Source organism: Ranitomeya variabilis, chromosome 5, assembly GCF_051348905.1.
Source record: "Ranitomeya variabilis isolate aRanVar5 chromosome 5, aRanVar5.hap1, whole genome shotgun sequence".
In the NCBI taxonomy this organism is placed as follows: domain Eukaryota; kingdom Metazoa; phylum Chordata; class Amphibia; order Anura; family Dendrobatidae; genus Ranitomeya; species Ranitomeya variabilis.
In genome coordinates, this window is record NC_135236.1 from 336,486,822 (window position 1) to 336,506,073 (window position 19,252).

A 19,252-nucleotide genomic window follows, 5' to 3' on the forward strand; every position below is an offset into this window, starting at 1 on the left:
CAGGGAAGCTCTCGGCAGCAGCGCGTGCATAGCAGCGCTCTTGCCGAAAGCAGTTTTAACCCTGTGGATGCCGGGGGACGTGACAGACATCAGAATGTGAGTATGTAGTGTTTTTTTTTTTTTTTTTACTTTTACAATGGTAACCAGGGTAAATATCGGGTTACTAAGCGCGGCCCTGCACTTAGTAACCTGATGTTTACCCTGGTTACCCGGGTGCTGCAGGGAGACTTCGGCATCGTTGAAGACAGTTTCAACGATGCCGAAGTCGTTCCTCTGATCGTTGGTCGCTGGAGAGAGCTGTCTGTGTGACAGCTCCCCAGCGACCACACAACGACTTACCAACGATCACGGCCAGGTCGTTATCGCTTGTCGTGATCGTTGGTAAGTCGTTTAGTGTAACGGTACCTTAAATAAAAGACTTCCCCTTCCTAAGTGCATGCTTATTGTTTACTTTCAGCAATATACAGTTAAACAGACTGCAAATATATGATTTATTAAATATAAAACCAGATAAAGCACATCTTTCCTTTTTACATGTTACGGACATTCACGTCAATCTTTCATGCTCCGGTGAAGCCTACAAACTAATTTTCTTAACACAGGGGCGCACCACTTTCATTGACAGTGAGGTGCAGTAATAGGCCCGGACTTTACATTGTATTAATGGTGCCAGCCCCATGCCAAGGACAGGTAGATTACATAGGGATCTGCAAATGACAGCCTCACCCTTTCCCTGTATCCTGTTTTGTCCCACGACACGATGCAAACGATGAATAAGAAAAAGGTCCTAGAAGTATCCATATGACCTGCTATGCTTTCTAATGGTAACTGTATAGAAATTTTGAAAAACAGTGGAGGGGCGTTGGAAGGGACGGAGGCAGAACTGATCACAATCTGGAGACACCCATCGGACTGCGCAATTTACATACAGCTCGGTACAAGGGTAAAACACCTTTTCTGAGGCATACAGAGGCATGTCTGAGGATATAAAGGGGTTGCAGAAAGCCCATTCTTACGACTTTAAAGGTGATGGGCATAGTTTATAAGCCAAAAAAAACGGTGGCAGGTTCCAGTTAACCACATATCTGCAGGTTAATAGCATTTTTTGACATTACAGGTTCCCTTTAGAAATAATTAAATTGGTAGTAGAAAAACATCTCTATTCTTGAGACTAGGTTAATTCTACATTTAAATATAGACTACATACCGCTAAAGGTTTAGGATGATGTCCAGAGTAATAACAGTCTAATTTCTCTGTCTCTTCAACACCTTCAATTTCCCCTTCATCACTCGAAAGCCGACTAGCTAGATCCCCTGCTGCAGGATTTGCAGTGGGCTCTGGCACAAAAGCACTGTGGTTTGATGAACTTGAGCTGTTTATGCTATTTGCAGAAGATGGCCTAGAATAATAAAAATTATATAAAACATTAGCTGTAGTTAGCCACAACATAGATTTAGATATAAAATTCTCAAAATAAAAATCCCAAATATTATCATTCCAAAGAGATCTATGAAATTGAAGATACAACAGTTAAAGGGAATCTGTCACCAGGTTTTTGTTATGTAATCGGAAAGCAGCATTATGTATGGGCAGAGATCATGATTCCAGTGATGTGTCACTTTGTGATTGTATGAAAATGACAGCATGCAGACCAGCAGTTTTCTGTGCTACAGAGCTAGCTGAGCTCAAATGCTGAGCCCTGTGTAACCCTGGCCACCACTTTCTGTGTATACTGTATATTGACAGAAAGCTGCTAATCAGGGGTGGGGTGACAGAGCAGTTGACCAAGAGTCACAAGGCATCTAGGCCTGGAGTGATAATATCCTGCTGATAAAACACTGATTTTATAGTCTACTAAGGATCACTAGGATCAGGGTCTCAGCCCCATATAACATACAGCTGTCAGATTACATGGCATAAAACCTGAAGACAAGTTCCCTTTAAAAACCATTATCTGGCATGAAAATAGTCCAAAAAAACATGATGGTAATAGTGCACAGATTTTGAGGATGAAATTAAAGATTTTGCAATGTGTAAAACTAATGGTGTAAACTATGGAGTAAAACTAATCACTTTAGCTCACCTAGGTAGGACAGAATTGGGCAGTCGAGCTTTTGCAGGGGAAGCCACTTTTGGTTCTGGAGCAGAGCTGGCAGAAGACCCCGATGACTGTTCTTGCGTTGGTGGAGGCTGGTTTTGATGAGAGTCTCGTGCATTCTGTGGATGATCTTTGTCTTTTATGACTTCTTTATCCCTTGAACGAGCCTTGTGTTCAGCTAGGAGAATGTCAAATGGTTTCTTGCGACCTGGAACTGCTCGTCTGTGGTTAAGTGTGTGTGTCTAATAAGCAAAGAGAAATATACACAGTAGATATTGTGCTAGCCACATTTAGAAATGTATTACTCACAAAAACATTGACACCACAGGAAGGTTCCGGAACGTGTGCACATAGCCTAAGGGTAAGCGCACACGTTAAGTATTTGATGCAGACATTTCTTCGCAAAAAATAAACAAAAAACTGTCTCTTGGCAGGAAAAATGCAACATACAAACAAGTTTTCTGTTTTTTTTTTCTTTTTTTAAGCCATGCAATGGAATGGGTGAAAAACCCTGAAATAATTGACATGCTGCAGATTAGAAACGGATTCAACTCTGCAAGGAAAACATCGCTAGCGTTTACGTGAGGCTTCAGGCATATCGTTTGCTTTGCTGGTACTGGGAAATGCTTCAGTTTTTCTGATAAAACGGTGTGGAAAAAAAGCGATAAAAATGCAGCGAATGCTTAGGCTATGTTGACATGCAGCGATTTTGCTCAGTTTTTTCCTGCAGTCAAAATCTGCTTTCTTGCACCATTTTCTACATAGTTTTTTGAATGATTTTTTTTGGGAGCAGATTACATGTGTGATTTCTCTACAGTACATAAAAAAAGTGCATGACATTTCTGAAATCTCAGTTTTTGACGATTCAGTGGATTTTTATTTGCATAAAGAATGCAGCAAAAATGCTTCATGTGAACATACCTTTACCATACAGCTCTGCGCAATCGTTAAGCGTTTGCTGTATTTTGTCGGGCTCTTTCTGCATAGTTGTCACAAAACTAAACGATTTTCTAGCACCAGCAATGCAAGATACCTGAAGTCTCATGAACATGTTGCTTATTTTTTTCCTTGCAGATTTGTAGCAGCTTCTAATCTACAGCATGTCAATGTTTTCAGTGCTTTATACCTGATCTAATAAAATAGGTAAAATCATGACAAAAACATGCATAATTGATACTGCTCTGCAGCATAGTCGCATAATCCTCCTCCAAGATGGCGCCGCTGCTACTGCGCAGGCGACATTTTCAAATGGTTTCTTTCCCCCCCCCCCCCCCCTAGCTGGATAACATCAAGAAAATGTATTATTGCCACACTAACCATGCGATTATGCTGCAGAGCAGGAGCCAGGGCCAGCACCTGCCTGCAGAAGCGTTTTTTGTCTCTTTCTTCAGTATGTTAGGTATTCATTATGCAAACTAGGGGGCAGTGAGGGAGCAGTGACCAGGCAGCAGGCTGCATTATGACTATATAATCAGAGCACCACATAACCCAGCCCAGCCTTAGGCTGTGTGCACACGTTGCTGATTTTTCGTGTTTTTTCGCTATAAAACCGCAAAAAAAAAAAAGCATACATTATGCATCCCATCATTTAGAATGAATTCTGCAATTTTTGTGCACATGATGCGTTTTTTTCCGCGAAAAAAATGCATTGCGGTAAAAAAACGCAGCATGTTCATTAATTTTGCAGAATTTCTGCAGATTTCCCACTATATAATGCATTGGGAAATGTCCGGAAAAATCCGCAAAAAAAACGCACCAACGCAGATTTCTTGCAGAAAATTTCAGGTTTTTCTCAGGAAATTTCTACAAGAAATCCTGAAAGTGTGCACATAGCCTTAGGGCACGAGCATATCATTAACCCTTTCACGACATGCGCCGTAATAGTACGGCGCATGTCGTGTCTCCCCCTTTGATGTGGGCTCCGGCGGTGAGCCCACATCAAAGTCGCGACATGTCAGCTGTTTTGTACAGCTGACATGTGCGCGCAATAGCGGCGGGTGAAATCGCTATTCACCCGCCGCTATTAACCTGTTAAATGCCGCTGTCAAACGCTGACCGCAGCATTTAACCGGCCCTTCCGGCCGGGCGGCCGGAAATGACCTCATCGACGACCCCTGTCACATGATCGGGGGTCGGCGATATGTCAGGACAGTAACCATAGAGGTCCTTGAGACCTCAATGGTTACTGATGCCGGCCTGCTGTGAGCGCCCCCCTGTGGTCGGCGCTCACAGCACACCTGCATTTCAGCTACATAGCAGCAATCTGATGATCGCTGCTATGTAGCAGAGCCAATCGGGTTGTGCCAGCTTCTAGCCTCCCATGGAGACTATTGAAGCATGGCACAAGTAAAAAAAAAAATGTTTTTAAAAATATGAAAAAAATATAAAAAATATAAAAGTTTAAATCACCCCCCTTTCACCCCATCCTAAATAAAACAATAAAAAAAATATCAAACCTACACGTATTTGGTATCGCCATATTCAGAATCGCCCGATCAATAAAAAAAAAAGCATTAACCTGATCGCTGAACAGCGTAGCGAGAAAAAAATCCGAAACGCCAGAATTACGTTTTTTTGGTCGCCGCGACATTGCATTAAAATGCAATAACAGGCGATCAAAAGAACGTATCTGCACCGAAATGGTATCATTAAAAACATCAGTTCAGCACGCAAAAAATAAGCCCTCAACCGACCCCAGATCCCGAAAAATAGAGACGCTTCGGGTATCGGAAAATGGCACTTTTTTTTTTTTTTTTTTTTTTTAAGCAAAGTTTTGAATTTTTTTTCACCTCTTGGATAAAAAATAACCTAGACATGTTAGGTGTCTATGAACTCGTAATGACCTAGAGAATCACAACGGCAGGTTAGTTTTAGCATTTAGTGAACCTAGCAAAAAAGTCAAACAAAAAACAAGTGTGGGATTGCACTTTTTTTGCAATTTCACCACACTTGGAATTTTTTTCCCGTTTTCTAGTAAAAGACATGGTAAAACCATGTTGTTCAAAAGTACAACTCGTCCCGCAAAAAATAAGCCCTCACATGACCATATTGACGAAAAAATAAAAAAGTTACGGCTCTGGGAAGGAGGGAAGTGAAAAACGAAAACGCAAAAACGAAAAAGGGCAGCGACTTGAAGGGGTTAACCCAAAACTGAAAATAAAGATTAGGAAACAGCCACAAGATGGATTTCATCAACCAAGGTATCATTGTAATCAGTATAATGGCGCCTAGTACCAGCAGTATGGCTGCCACTGTGTGTAGGTTACTCTGTGCACAATTCTGCCGACAGGTTCCCTTTAAAGAGTAGTTGGGATCAGAGAACTGAATACATGCTCTTGGCTAAATGGCACCCAAATCAGCTCCTACACCCAGTTAACAGACATGACAGCGGCTTGCAAATGTATACACCCTCTTGTCATTTTTCGTGTTTTGCTACCTCACAATCTAGAATTTCACTGTTTTTTTTTTAGAGTTTGCATCAGTTCATGTAAAGAACATGCCTATAACTGTGAACATTTGGTTTTCTTTTCATTGTGAAGCAAAAAACAAAAAATAGAACAAAAAACTTCAGTGTGCATAACTATTCACCTTCCTAAAGTCAATGCTTTGTAGAGCCTCTTTTTGCGGCAATTACAGCTGCAAGTTGCTTTGGATAAGATGTGGATGAGCTTTCCACATCTTGCCACTGGGATTTTTGCCAATTCCTCAAAGCAAAACTGCTCCAGCTCCTTCAAGTTGGATGGTTTCTCCTTGCAAACTTCCACTCTGACCACAGATTCTCAATTGGATTAAGGTCTGGACTTTGACTAGACCCTCCAAAACATTTACATATTTCACATATGCATGTTAAACCACTCTAGTGTTGCTTTAGGAATATGCTTTGGGTTATTTTCTTGTTGGAAGGTGAACCTCTGTCTCAGCCTTATATCACTGACAGACAAATAGGTTTTGCTCAAAAATATCCCTGTGTTTCACACCATCTATCTTCTCCTTGACTCAGACCATTTATCCTGCCCCTGCTACTGAACAACAACCTCACAACATGATACTGCTACCACCATGTTTCACTGTGAGGATGGTGTTCTTGGGGCGATGAGCTTTGTTGGTTTGGCTCTTAGACATAACGTTTTCCTTGGTGGCCAAAAAGTTCAAAGTTCAATTTTGGTCTCATCTGACCACAGTACCTTCCACCATACCTTTGAGGCAAACTCAAAACGAGCGTTACAATTTTTGTGTTTAAGTAAAGTGTACGATTTATTGTGGTTCTATGGACAGATACTCCAGTCTCTGCTTGGGAACTCTGCAACTCCTTCAGGGTTACCATTGATTTCTGCGCTACCGCTCTGATTAATGCCCTCCTTGCCCATGCCCAGGCTGAGAGTTTTTGGTGGGCGGCCCTCTCTTGGCAGGTTTGTTGTGGTACCATTTTCTTTCCGTTTGATGATAATAGATTAAATAGTGCGCCGAGGGATCATCAGTGATTGGGATATTTTTATTTTTTTTATAATCCAACCCAGACTTGTTTGGATATATCCTTGGTCTTCATTGTGCTGTTTGGTTAGTGGTGCCTCTTGCTTATTGGTGTTGCAGCCTATGTGGCCATTCAGAAATGGTGTGTGTATATACTGACAGACATGTAACACTTAGGAAGTCAATCTGTGTGCAATCTTTCACCAAGTATGTGATTTATTTTCTTGCACCAGACATTTTTAGGAGCTTTATAGAAAAGGGGTGAATACATATGCACATGCCAATTTTTAGTTATTTGATCCCATAAATTTAATTTATGCCTATATTTTTCTCACTTTTCCAACTTTGAGAAAGTTTGGACTTTATGGATGCACGTTTTATTCAACCTATGTAACTACAGTACAGACCAAAAGTTTGGACACACCGTATCATTTAAAGATTTTTCTGTATTTTCAGGACTATGAAAATTGTACATTCACACTGAAGGCATCAAACCCATGAATTAACACATGTGGAATTGTACACTTAACAAAAAAGCGTGAAACAACTGAAATTATGTCTTATATTCTAGGTTCTTCAAAGTAGCCACCTTTTGCTTTGATGACTGCTTTGCACACTCTTAGCATTGTCTTAAATGAGCTTCAAGAGGTAGTCACCGGGAATGGTTTTTACATCACAGGTGTGCCCTGTCAGGTTTAAGAAGTGGGATTTATTGCCTTATAAATGGTGTTGGGACCATCAGTCGTGTTGTGCAGAAGTCTGGTGGATACACAGCTGATAGTCCTACTGAATACTGTTAGAATTTGTTTTATGGCAAGAAAAAAGCAGCTAAGTAAAGAAAAACGAGTGGCCATCATTAATTTAAGAAATGAAGGTCAGTCAGTCTGAAAAATTGGGAAAACTTTGAAAGTGTTGCAGTGTTGTTTCACACTTGTTTGTTAAGTATATAATTCCACATGTGTTAATTCATAGTTTTGATGCCTTCAGTGTGAATGTACAATTTTCATAGTCATGAAAATACAGAAAAATCTTTAAATGAGGTGTCCAAACTTTTGGTCTGTACTGTATATATATTTAACTTAGACTATATAGTGCTTCAGCATCACACACAAATCGGATTTCACATAAAAAAAAAATATATATATATACACAGTACAGACCAAAAGTTTGGACACAGCTCCTCATTTAAACATTTTTCTGCAAAACGCAGAAACGCAAACCGGATGGAATAGCATGCCGCTGCAAGATGCTGTGGTAGCCATGCTGGTTCAGTATGCCTTCAATTTTAAATAAATCCCCATCAGTGTCACCAGCAAAGCACCCCCACACCATCACACCTCCTCCTCCATGCTTCATGGTGGGAATCAGGTATGTAGAGTTCATCCGTTCACCTTTTCTGCGTCGCACAAAGACACGGTGGTTGGAACCAAAGATCTCAAACTTGGACTCATCAGATCAAAGCACAGATTTCCTCTGGTCTAATGTCCAATCCTTGTGTTCTTTAGCACAAACTAGTCTTTTCTGCTTGTTGCCTATCCTTAGCAGTGGTTTCCTAGCAGCTCTTTTACCATGAAGGCCTGCTGCACAAAGTCTCCTCTTAACAGTTGTTGTAGAGATGTGTCTGCTGCTAGAACTCTGTGTGACATTGACCTGGTCTCCAATCTGAGCTGCTGTTAACCTGCGATTTCTGAGGCTGGTGACTCAGATAAACTTATCCTCAGAAGCAGAGGTGGCTCTTGGTCTTCCTTTCCTGGGGCGGTCCTCACGTGAGCCAGTTTCTTTGTAGCGCTTGATGATTTTTGCAACTGAACTTGGGAACACTTTCAAAGTTTTCCCAATTTTTCGGACTGACTGACCTTCATTTCTTAAAGTAATGATGGCCACTCGGTTTTCTTTACTTAGCTGCTTTTTTCTTCCCATAATACAAATTCTAACAGTCTATTCAGTAGGACTATCAGCTGTGCATCCACCAGACTTCTGCTCAACACAACTGATGGTCCCAACCCCATATATAAGGCAAGAAATCCTATCTATTAAACCTGACAGGGCACACCTGTGAAGTGAAAACCATTTCTGGTGACTACCTCTTGAAGCTCATCAAGAGAATGCCAAGAGTGTGCAAAGCAGTCATCAAAGCAAAAGGTGGCTACTTTGAAGAACCTAGAATAAGACATTTTCAGTTGTTTCACTCTTTTTTGTTAAGTATATAATTCCACATGTGTTAATTCACAAGTCATGAAAATACAGAAAAATCTTTAAATGAGAAGGTGTGTCCAAACTTTTGGTCTGTACTAATATATATATATATATATATATATATATATATATATATATATATATATATATATATATATATATATATATACACATATATACACACACACACATATATATATATATATATATATATATATATATATATATATATATATATATATATATACACATACATATACTTTATTTTTATTGAATTTAGAAGTTTTTGTCTTACAAACACTACGGTTCCAAAGTTTAGGGTCACCCGCTCCCGCATACTTTTATTAATCAAATGAGTTGCCAAATGAATTGAAAATCTAGTCCAGCCATTGACTAGGTTCGGAAAAAAGATTTTTATTTGAAATAATGATTTTCTCCTTCACACTTTGCTTTCTTCAAAGAATGCTCCCTTTGTAGCAATTACAACATTACAGACCTTTGGCATTCTAGCAGTTAATTTGCTGAGGTAATCTGGAGAAATTTCACTCCATGCTTCCAGAAGCCCCTCCCACAAGTTGGTTTGGCTTGATGTACACTTTTTGCGTACCATACGGTCAAGCTGCTCCCACAACAGCTCAATGGGCTTGAGATCTGGTGACTGCGCTGGCCACTCCATTACAGTTAGAATACCAGCTTCTTCCATAAGTAGTTCTTGCATAATTTGGAGGTGTGCTTTGGGTCATTGTCCTGTTGTAGGATGACATTGGCTCCAATAAAGTGCTGTCCACAGGGTATGGCATGGCGTTGCAAAATGCCTTTTACCTTGTACAAATCTCCCACTTTACCAGCACCAAAGCAACCCCAGACCATCACATTACATCCACCATGCTTGACAGATGGCGTCAGGCACTCTTCCAGCATCTTTTCAGATGTTCTGCGTCTCACAAATGTTCTTTTGTGTGATCCAAACACCTTTAACTTGGATTCAGCTGTCCATAACACTTTTTTTCCAATCTTCCTCTGTCCAATGTCTGTGTTCTTTGGCCCATATTAACCTTTTCTAGTGATGAGGGAATATACTCGTTACTCGAGATTTCTCGAGCATGCTCGGGTGTCCTCCGAATATTTTTTAGTGCTCGGAGATTAAGTTTTTCTTGCCGCAGCTGAATGATTTACATCTGTTAGCCAGCATAAGTACATGTGGGGATTCCCTAGCAACCAGGCAACCCCCACATGTACTTATGCTGGCTAACAGATGTAAATCATTCAGCTGCGGCAAGAAAAACAAAATCTCCGAGCACTAAAATTTACTTGGAGGACACCCGAGCATGCTCGAGAAATCTCGAGTAACGAGTATATTCGCTCATCACTAATCTTTTCCTTTTATTAGCCAGTCTCAGATATGGCTTTTATTTTGCCACTCTGCCCTGAAGGCCAGCATCCCGGAGTCGCCTCTTCACTGTAGACGTTGACACTTGTGTTTTGCGTGTACTATTTAATGAAGCTGCTAATTGAGGACCTGTGAGGCGTCGATTTCTCAAACTACAGACTCTAATGTACTTGTCTTGTTGCTCAGTTGTGCAGCGGAACCCCCACTTCTCTTACTACTCTGGCTAGAGTCTGTTTGTGCTCTCCTCTGAAGGGAGTAGTACACACCATTGTAGGAAATCTTCAGTTTCTTGGCAATTTCTTGCATGGAATAGCCTACATTTCTAAGAACAAGAATAGACTGTCAAGTTTCACATGAAAGTTCTTTTTTTCTGGCCACTTTCAGAGTTTAATGGAACCAACAAATGTAATGCTCCAGATTCTCAACTAGCTCAAAGGAAGGTCAGGTTTATAGGTTCTCTAATCAGCCAAACTGTTTTCAACTGTGCTAACATACTTGCACAAGGGTTTTCAAGGGTATTCTAACCATCCATTAGCCTTCTTAGGCTGGTTTCACATTTGCGTTAGAATCCGCAGCATTTAATCCGCATCCGCAAGTGATGGAAAAAACGCATACAAATGCGGCGTTTTTTAGACGCATGCGGTTTAAAAAAACGCCGCGTTTGCATGCTTTTCCATGCGTTTTTTTCTGCGTTTGCGTTTTTGGTGCGCATGATAACAAATTTTACAGGAGAAAAATCTAGATAACCAGACACCGCCAAAGGGACTACAGAGGGCGTGTATTATGGGATATCTTTATATAGACCCTTGAACAGCTGAAATCTTCAGATTTTGCTCCTGTATCCTGTGTCATGATGGATCTTCGCATGGAGAGCTTTTATTTCAACCTGGATTTAAGCATCAAGCGGTTTCTTGCCTGTGCATTTGCTTGGGAGCAAGATAGAAATCGCGAAAGATGGAGAAGGAGACGGCGTAGGCTTCTTTGGAGACACCCCATTATTGAACTACGTGAGAGCCGTGGAGCCTATGACACGCTGTATGGCGAGCTTAATGCCAACCCGGACAAATTCCCGGAATATACAAGGATGTCGCAAGACTCGTTCCGGGATTTGCTTGCTCGTGTCCAAGGAGCCATACGGAGACAGGACACCCAGCTCCGTAGAGCGATTCCACCAGAGGAACGTCTGCTGGTTACATTAAGGTACGTAAGAAATGTAAACCAATGCCAGTGCTAATTTTGGGTGTACTAAACATGTTTTTTTTTTGTTTCGTAATTTCCTTTCTGTCTTTAGCATAACCACACCTTAAATAGAACTAATTGTAATTTTTCTTTAATTCTTGTCTTCCAGATTTCTGGCAACCGGAGAGAGTTTATCATCCCCCCATTTCCAATACCGGCTTGGAATATCCACCCTGTCGGGAACAGTTGCGGACACCTGCCGGGCTTTGTGGAATGTATTCCGGGATGAGTTTATACCCCTACCCACCTTGGACATGTGAATTGGAATTGCGGAAAAATTCTGGAGTGTGTGTGATTTCCCCAACTGTTTAGGAGCGGTGGATGGAAAGCACATCCGCATTATTAAACCAGCCAGAACAGGATCGGAGTACTTCAACTATAAAAAATATTTTTCTGTTGTGCTCATAGCAATAGCCGATGCGGACTGTCGCTTCATCGCCGTGGACATTGGAGCTTTTGGCCGTGGCAACGATTCCCAGACCTTCAAGAACTCGGATATGGGCCGCCGTGTGTATGGCAAAAATTTTAATTTTCTATGGCCACAACCTCTCCCCAACACTCAAGGTCCACCGATGCCATTTGTTATGGTTGGGGATGAGGTCTTTCAGATGTGCGAAAACCTACTGAAGCCATATTCCAGTCGTGACTTGAACCACACTAAAAGGATCTTTAACTACAGACTGACCAGGGCACGAAGAACTGTAGAGTGTACCTTTGGGATTCTAGTCTCAAAATGGCGCATTCTTGCATCAGCCATTAATCTAAAAATGGAGACAGTTGACGAGGTGGTCAAAGCCTGTGTGGTTCTGCACAATTACATTATGGCTAAGGAGCGGCCCAACATTGAACTGGATGAACCAGTTGCACACCCACTGCCCGATTACCAGCATCACCCGCTGCAGTCAACAGCTGAAGTTGGCCACATGCGGAACCAATTTGCTGCCTTTTTTGATTCGGATATTGGACGTGTGTCATGGCAGGACAATGTTGTGTAAATGTCCTGTTGTTATTTTATCTGTACCAGTTATTTTCTTACATGTTACTAATGTTTCTCGTCAATAAACTTTTTTTTGTTGTCTTGACCGTGTCTCATATGTATTTCCTCTATAAACCGTGGTTGTCCTCACACTAGCAGTATTTGGTCTGTATTTATTATCAGTATTTGTAATCCAAAACCAGAAGTGGGTGATGAAGGCTGAAGTGCTAGATATGCTAATATTATACTTTTCCTCTAATAGTTCCACTCCTTGTTTTGGCTTACAAATACCAATATAAAGTAGTGACCACATACTGCTAGTGTGACGGGAGCCATGAGGTTTTAGTGATAAGGTTGTTGATGTCATTGCGTCCAGATTCTGTTCTGCTATGCAGTATCCTTTGGACACAGACTGAAGATACAATGGCTGTCATACAAAACAGATCTATACTCATCAAGTCAGGTGTCAGAAATAATGAATTCATGATGCACATATAACAGCCTCATGAATTCACTATTTCTGACACATGTGCAGGTGAGCATAGATATGCCGTGTATGACCGCCATCGTCCCTTGAGTTTGTGTGAAATAGATTATGTACACAGAAGAGAAAAAGGAGGCTATACAATGCACTTCTCTACTCACCAGGTCAGGCGTCCCAACTAATGAGTTTTTGGACACCTGACCTGTAGAGTATAGTTTTGCATGGTATTGCCACCATTTTCTCTTCAGTCTGCAACACTAGTCACAGACTAAGCAGAATGAAGAGATTAAGGAGAAAATACAAGTATACATTTTTTGGTCCACCTCACAGCTCTATACTAAAGACACACAAAGCCTTGTACTTGCTAACTACTGGAGCTATGATGTGGCCAAAAAATAAAGTGTGTGACGAAGTTTCTTATTTGGCGCACGGTGTGTGTTGCCGGCGGCGAAAGACACAATAAACCAAACATAATTGGGGCAAAAAAACTTGTATTTATTTTTTAACAACCAAATTATTTATTTAACTGCACCTGCTTGGGGTAGAGTGATGTAAACGGGGGGTGTGAAGCACTGAGGCTTGGCTAACCATGGACGACGCAGAGGTGGCAGGAGAAGGGGCAATGAAACTAGTGGGGTCTGGTAGTTCGGAGATAGGGCTTGACACATGAGAGGCTTGAGACGCACTGGAAGGGTGAGACAAACCTGACATTACAGACACACTGGGAGGTGAAGGGGGAGGAATACTAAGAGTCCGCTGTTTTTTTTTTTTTTTTCTGTAATTGCCGGGTTCTGGTAAGCCTCAGTGGGCTCATATGTCGTGGCATGGTCGTGGTGGGTGACCTGTCAGGGTCCGGCTGCACTGTGTCAGAGTCATTAGTGCTCATAGAGCGTGCAGCCATGCCAGAGTCCATAATGCTCTTAGAACATGCAGCCATGCCAGAGTCCATAGTGCTCGTAGAGCGTGCAGTCATGCCAGAGTTCATAGTGCTCGTAGAGCGTGCAGCCATGCCAGAGTCCATAGTGCTCGTAGAGCGGAAGGCAAGGGTCCTGCTGCATCGTGGTGGTGGCAGTAAAGAAGGCCATGCATGGGTCCTGCTGCATCGTGGTGGTGGCGGTACGGAAGGCTATGCCTGGGTCCTGCTGCATCGTTCTGGTGGCGGTACGGAAGGCCATGCCAGGGTCCTGCTGCATCGTGGTGGTGGCGGTACGGAAGGCCATGCCTGGGCCCTGCTGCATCGTCGTGTCAGTGGAGGAGGTCCAAGCAGGAGCAGCGGTTGTCATGGTGGTGGCGGTGGGCTGTCCAACAGCACTCGGCATCGTGGTGGTGCTGTACTGGTGTCCGACAGTGCTAGAAATAGAGGTGGCCGTGCAGTGGTATGCAGCAGAGGTCGGCATTGAAGTTAATCGTGACAGTGAAGGCACAGGTGGATATGCCGCCACTGTCTGCTGAAAATACCGACTCTGCTGCATAGCCTGTAGCATTGCAGGCCTGCATGACACTCAGCTGGAGATCAGGAGTAAGGTGTTCCGACATGCCCTGCTCAATTTGGTTAAAAAAATGATGTGCTGGCCTCTGGAGGTCGGCTTTTACTTGTTCAAGGCTTTTGGTGACCTCCTAGATACGTGTATTCATGTGGCTAAGTGATATATCCATTCGGTCACCCAAAGCCTTGAGGCCTTCGTGAAAAACCGAGCTCAAGTGCAAAAACTCGGGCACGAGGGACCTGTCCGATGCCCTCTGCCGCTGCCGGGAGGAGCCCAAAAAAAAAGGGGCAGTGACAGAGGACTGGGAAAGGGGAACACCTGATGGACCAGCTTCCTGGTCTCCAGTTAGTGTGGCAGGCCCACTTGCTGCAGCGCTGCTGGATGGCTGGGACGGATCTGTGGCTGTCTGATGAAGGACCGCTCCAGAACCTGGGCCAACAGTGCTGCTCCATGTGCTGTGAAAAAAGGAAAAATAAAATTAATACCAAAAATTAACCAGACGCAAAATCCTGTGGAATAGAAATATATAGATTATGGCAATACAATACAACCTAATGCACCGGAGAAATACTTACGTTCTCTGGGCAAGGACCGGTCTTAAAAATGCCAGAACACGATGGTATTTGTATTTTCTGATCCTTGCTCCTGAACCACTGGGAACACGGCTCTCTTGACGCAGGTCCTTGTTGAAGCAGTCCTTCATCGAACGCCAACGTGCTTTGACTCTGGCCACTGTTGAAAAAACAAAACATAATTGTTAGACAATGGACTTTTGGCCGTGCTCACACAACTGTGTGTGATGATAGAAACTCCTGAGAGTTTCATCTCATCACACACAGTTGTGTGAGCACGGCCAAGGTCTCTGCTGCTTCAAACTGCATTGCAATACTGGACCAGGGAGATGAGGATATCGTTGTCAATGAGGTCCTCATCCCGTTCTGGAACCTAAAACATAAATGAAGACATTAATTGTTGTATAAATTAACATAAGGAAAAGAAAGAAAACAGAGGCTGAGAAATGGCATGTATAAGGAAACTCAAGATAAAAAAAAGGAGTCCAGAAGAAAATTATAAAGAAAGCGGAAAGTAAAGAAAGGAAGATTCAAGAATACTAAAGTGAGGATACAGTAAACAGTCAGCCTTGCATACTTACACGCTGCCGCCTTGACACTCGACCGTGACCCCTCTGCTCCTGCCCTGCATCTGCCGCAGTAGAAGTGCTCTAAAAAAAGGAAAAAAAAACAAATTGTCATATGTGTAGATATGACAGTGAATCCTTACCAATCTGAGGAGGTGACTACTCACTTCACTGACATGTTCTACTTCAGAAGGCCCAGGACGTTGCTCCTCATCAGAAGAAGACGACATTCTGATGCATGCAGAAAGAAATGGCAGAAATTAGGACACGTACAGACAGAAAATAGAAAATAAGGGCATTGGATAGGATATACTCACATTGTTCAGTGTCTTGTTTTCCTCCAAGGATGTAGCCTGTGTCTCGTCTGCTTCAGTGTCTCGTGAGTAGTGACCTGCAAATGTCCACTCCCTCCCTTTATCACCTTGTATGTGGGGGTGGCTTATCAGTGTCTAGACATGTTTTTCTCTTGTGGAACGCATGCGTTCACGAACAGAAGCAAACGCAAGTGCTTGTGAACGCATGCGTTCATATAGACAGCAATGCGTTTTTTTGGCGCATTCCTTACTCAATCGACCGCATACGTTTCCAGGCGGCAAATTGACGCCTCTAAAAATTACTACATGTTGCATTTCCGCGACAAACCGCAGACGACGAAATGACGCATGCGTCGTCAAACGCGGCAAAACGAGAACGATCGCAGACGCATGCGTCCCTAATGTTAAATATAGGAATACACAACGGATGCGGATATTTGCGGAAGAAACGCTGCGGACACAACCGCAAATGTGAAACCGTCCTTACACAGTTAGCAAACACAAAGTACCATAAGAACACTCGAGTGATGATTTGCAGCTAGAATAGTCATTTACTACATTAACAATGTATAGAGTGTATTTCTGAATCATTTAATGTTAGCTTCATTGGAAAAAACTGTGCTTTTCTTTCAAAAATAAGGACATTTCTAAGTGACCCTAAACTTTGGAACGGTAGTGTACATACAACAATGTAGACGTTACTCAGAGCATATATACCAAAATCTGTATGTTGGAGATTGCATTGGTACACATGACAATAAGGCAAATGAACACAAAACCAGGGAGGGGAAAATGAAGGTGGGGAAAGCAGGGGAAAGTGAAGAATGATAGAAACTGGTACGGTTTTTACCCATTAGACACTTAGCATATGTGCCCAACGTTAAGCTCACAACCCACTACAAAAATATTTAAACACAGGTTGTAATGTAACAAAATAGTTAAAAAGCCAAAGGGGTGAATACTTTCACAAGCCACTGTACTTATAGGTGTGCTATGAATGTTAACCCCTTCATGACCCAGCCTATTTTGACCTTAATGACCTGGCCATTTTTTTGCAATTCTGACCAGTGTCCCTTTATGAGGTAATAACTCAAGAACGCTTCAACGGATCCTAGCGATTCTGAGACGATTCTGAGATTGTTTTTTCGTGACATATTGAGCGTAATGTTAGTGGTAAATTTAGGTCGATAATTTTTGTGTTTATTTGTGAAAAAAAACAGAAATTTGGCGAAAATTTCGCAATTTTCAAATTTTGAATTTTTATTCTGTTAAACCAGAGTTATGTGACACAAAATAGTTAATAAATAACATTGCCCACATGTCTACTTTACATCAGCACAATTTTGGAAACAACATTTTTTTTTGCTAGGAAGTTATAAGGGTTAAAATAAGGGTTAAACTTTGACCAGCGATTTCTCATTTTTACAACAAAATTTACAAAACCATTTTTTTTAGGGACCACCTCACATTTGAAGTCAGTTTGAGGGGTCTATATGGCTGAAAATACTCAAAAGTGACACCATTCTAAAAACCACACCCCTCAAGGTGCTCAAAACCACATTCAAGAAGTTTATTAACCCTTCAGGTGCTTCACAGCAGCAGAAGCAACATGGAAGGAAAAAATGAACATTTAACTTATAAAAAATGTTGCTAAAAGATCATTTAAAATTTTCCCAAGGGTAAAAGAAGAAAGTGGACCCCAAAAGTTGTTGTCCAATTTGTCCTGAGTACACTGAAACCCCATATGTGGGGGGGGGGGGAACCGCTATTTGGGCGCACGGCAGGGCTCGGAAGGGAGGGAGCGCCATTTGACTTTTTGAATGAAAAATTGGCTACAATCTTTAGCGGACACCATGTCGCGTTTGGAGAGCCCCTGTGTGCCTAAAGATTGGAGCTCCCCCACAATTGACCCCATTTTGAAACTAGACCTCCCAAGGAACTTATCTAGATGCATAGTGAGCACTTTCAACCCCCAGGTGCTTCACAAATTGATCCGTAAAAATTAAAAAATACTTCTTTTTTTTCACCAAAAAATTCCTTTAGCCTCAATTTTTTAATTTTCACATGGGTAACAGGATAAAATGGATCCTAAAATTTGTTGGGCAATTTCTCCTGAGTACACTGATACCTCAAATGTGGGGGTAAACCAGACCCCCCCCCCCCAAGGAACTTATCTAGATGCATAGTGAGCACTTTGAACCCCCAGGTGGTTCATAAATGTATCCGTAAATATTAAAAATAACTTTTTTTTTTTCACAAAGAATTTCTTTTTGTCTCAATTTTTTCATTTTCACATGGGCTACAGCATAAAATGGATCTTTAAATTTGTTGGGCAATTTCTCCTGAGTACACAGATACCTCACGTGGGGGTAAACCACTGTTTGGGCACACCGCAAGGCTCGGAAGGGAAGGAGCGCCATTTGACTTTTTGAATGAAAAATTAGCTCCAATCGTTGGCGGACACCATGTCACATTTGGAGAGCCCCTGTGTGCCTAAACATTGGAGCTCCCCCACAAGTGACACCATTTTGGAAACTAGACCCCGCCAAGGAACTTATCTAGATGTGTGGTGAGCACTTTGAACCCCCAAGTGCTTCACAGAAGTTTATAACGCAGAGCCATGAAAATAAAAAATCATTTTTCTTTCCTCAAAAATTATTTTTTAGCCCGCAATTTTTTATTTTCACAAGGGTAACAGGAGAAATTGAACCCTAAAAGTTGTTGTCCAGTTTGTCCTGAGTACGCGGATACCCCATATATGGGGGTAAACCACTGTTTGGGCGCATGGCAGAGTTTGGAAGGGAAGTGCTTCACAGAATTTTATAACGCAGAGCCGTGAAAATAAAACATAATTTTTTTTTTCCCACAAAAATATTGTTTTAGCCCCCATTTTTTTATTTTTCCAAGGGTAACAGGAGAAATTAGACTCCCAAAGTTGTTATACAATTTTTCCTGAGTACGCTTATGCCCCATATGTTTGGGTAAACCACTGTTTGGGCGCACGTCGGGGCTCGGAAGGGAGGAAGCACCATTTGACTTTTTGAATGCAAGATTGGCTGGAATCAATGGTGGCGCCATGTCGCGATTGGAGACCCCCTGAAATGTGTCTAAGCAGTGGAAATCCCTCAATTCTAACTCCAACACTAACCCCAACACACCCCTAACCCTAATCCCAACTCTAACCATAACCGTAATCACAACCCCAACACACCCCTAACCACAACCCTGACCCCAACACACCCCTAACCCTAATCCCAACCACAACCCTAACCCAAACACACCTCTAACCCTAATCTTAACCCTAATTCCAACCCTAAGGCTATGTGCCCACGTTGCGGATTCGTGTGCGGATTTTTCCGCAACGTTTTTGAAAAAACGCAGGTAAAACGCACTGCGTTTTACTTGCAGATTTATAGCGGATTTCCAGTGTTTTTTTGTGCGGATTTCACCTTCGGATTC

General features: G+C 42.1%; 1 protein-coding gene across 4 annotated transcripts in view; it reads right to left on the minus strand.

The window, feature by feature from the left end:
- The window catches only part of ATXN7L1 (ataxin 7 like 1), a 205,907-nt gene that overhangs the window by 28,617 nt on the left and 158,038 nt on the right, over positions 1–19,252 (minus strand). For all 4 annotated transcript variants that reach the window (XM_077264762.1, XM_077264761.1, XM_077264763.1 and 1 more), the window contains 2 exons: positions 2,085–2,341; positions 1,208–1,400 (listed from right to left, as the gene is read on the minus strand). In XM_077264762.1, the coding sequence (XP_077120877.1) occupies positions 1,208–1,400; positions 2,085–2,341 (450 nt within the window). The remainder of the gene's footprint in view (positions 1–1,207; positions 1,401–2,084; positions 2,342–19,252) is intronic.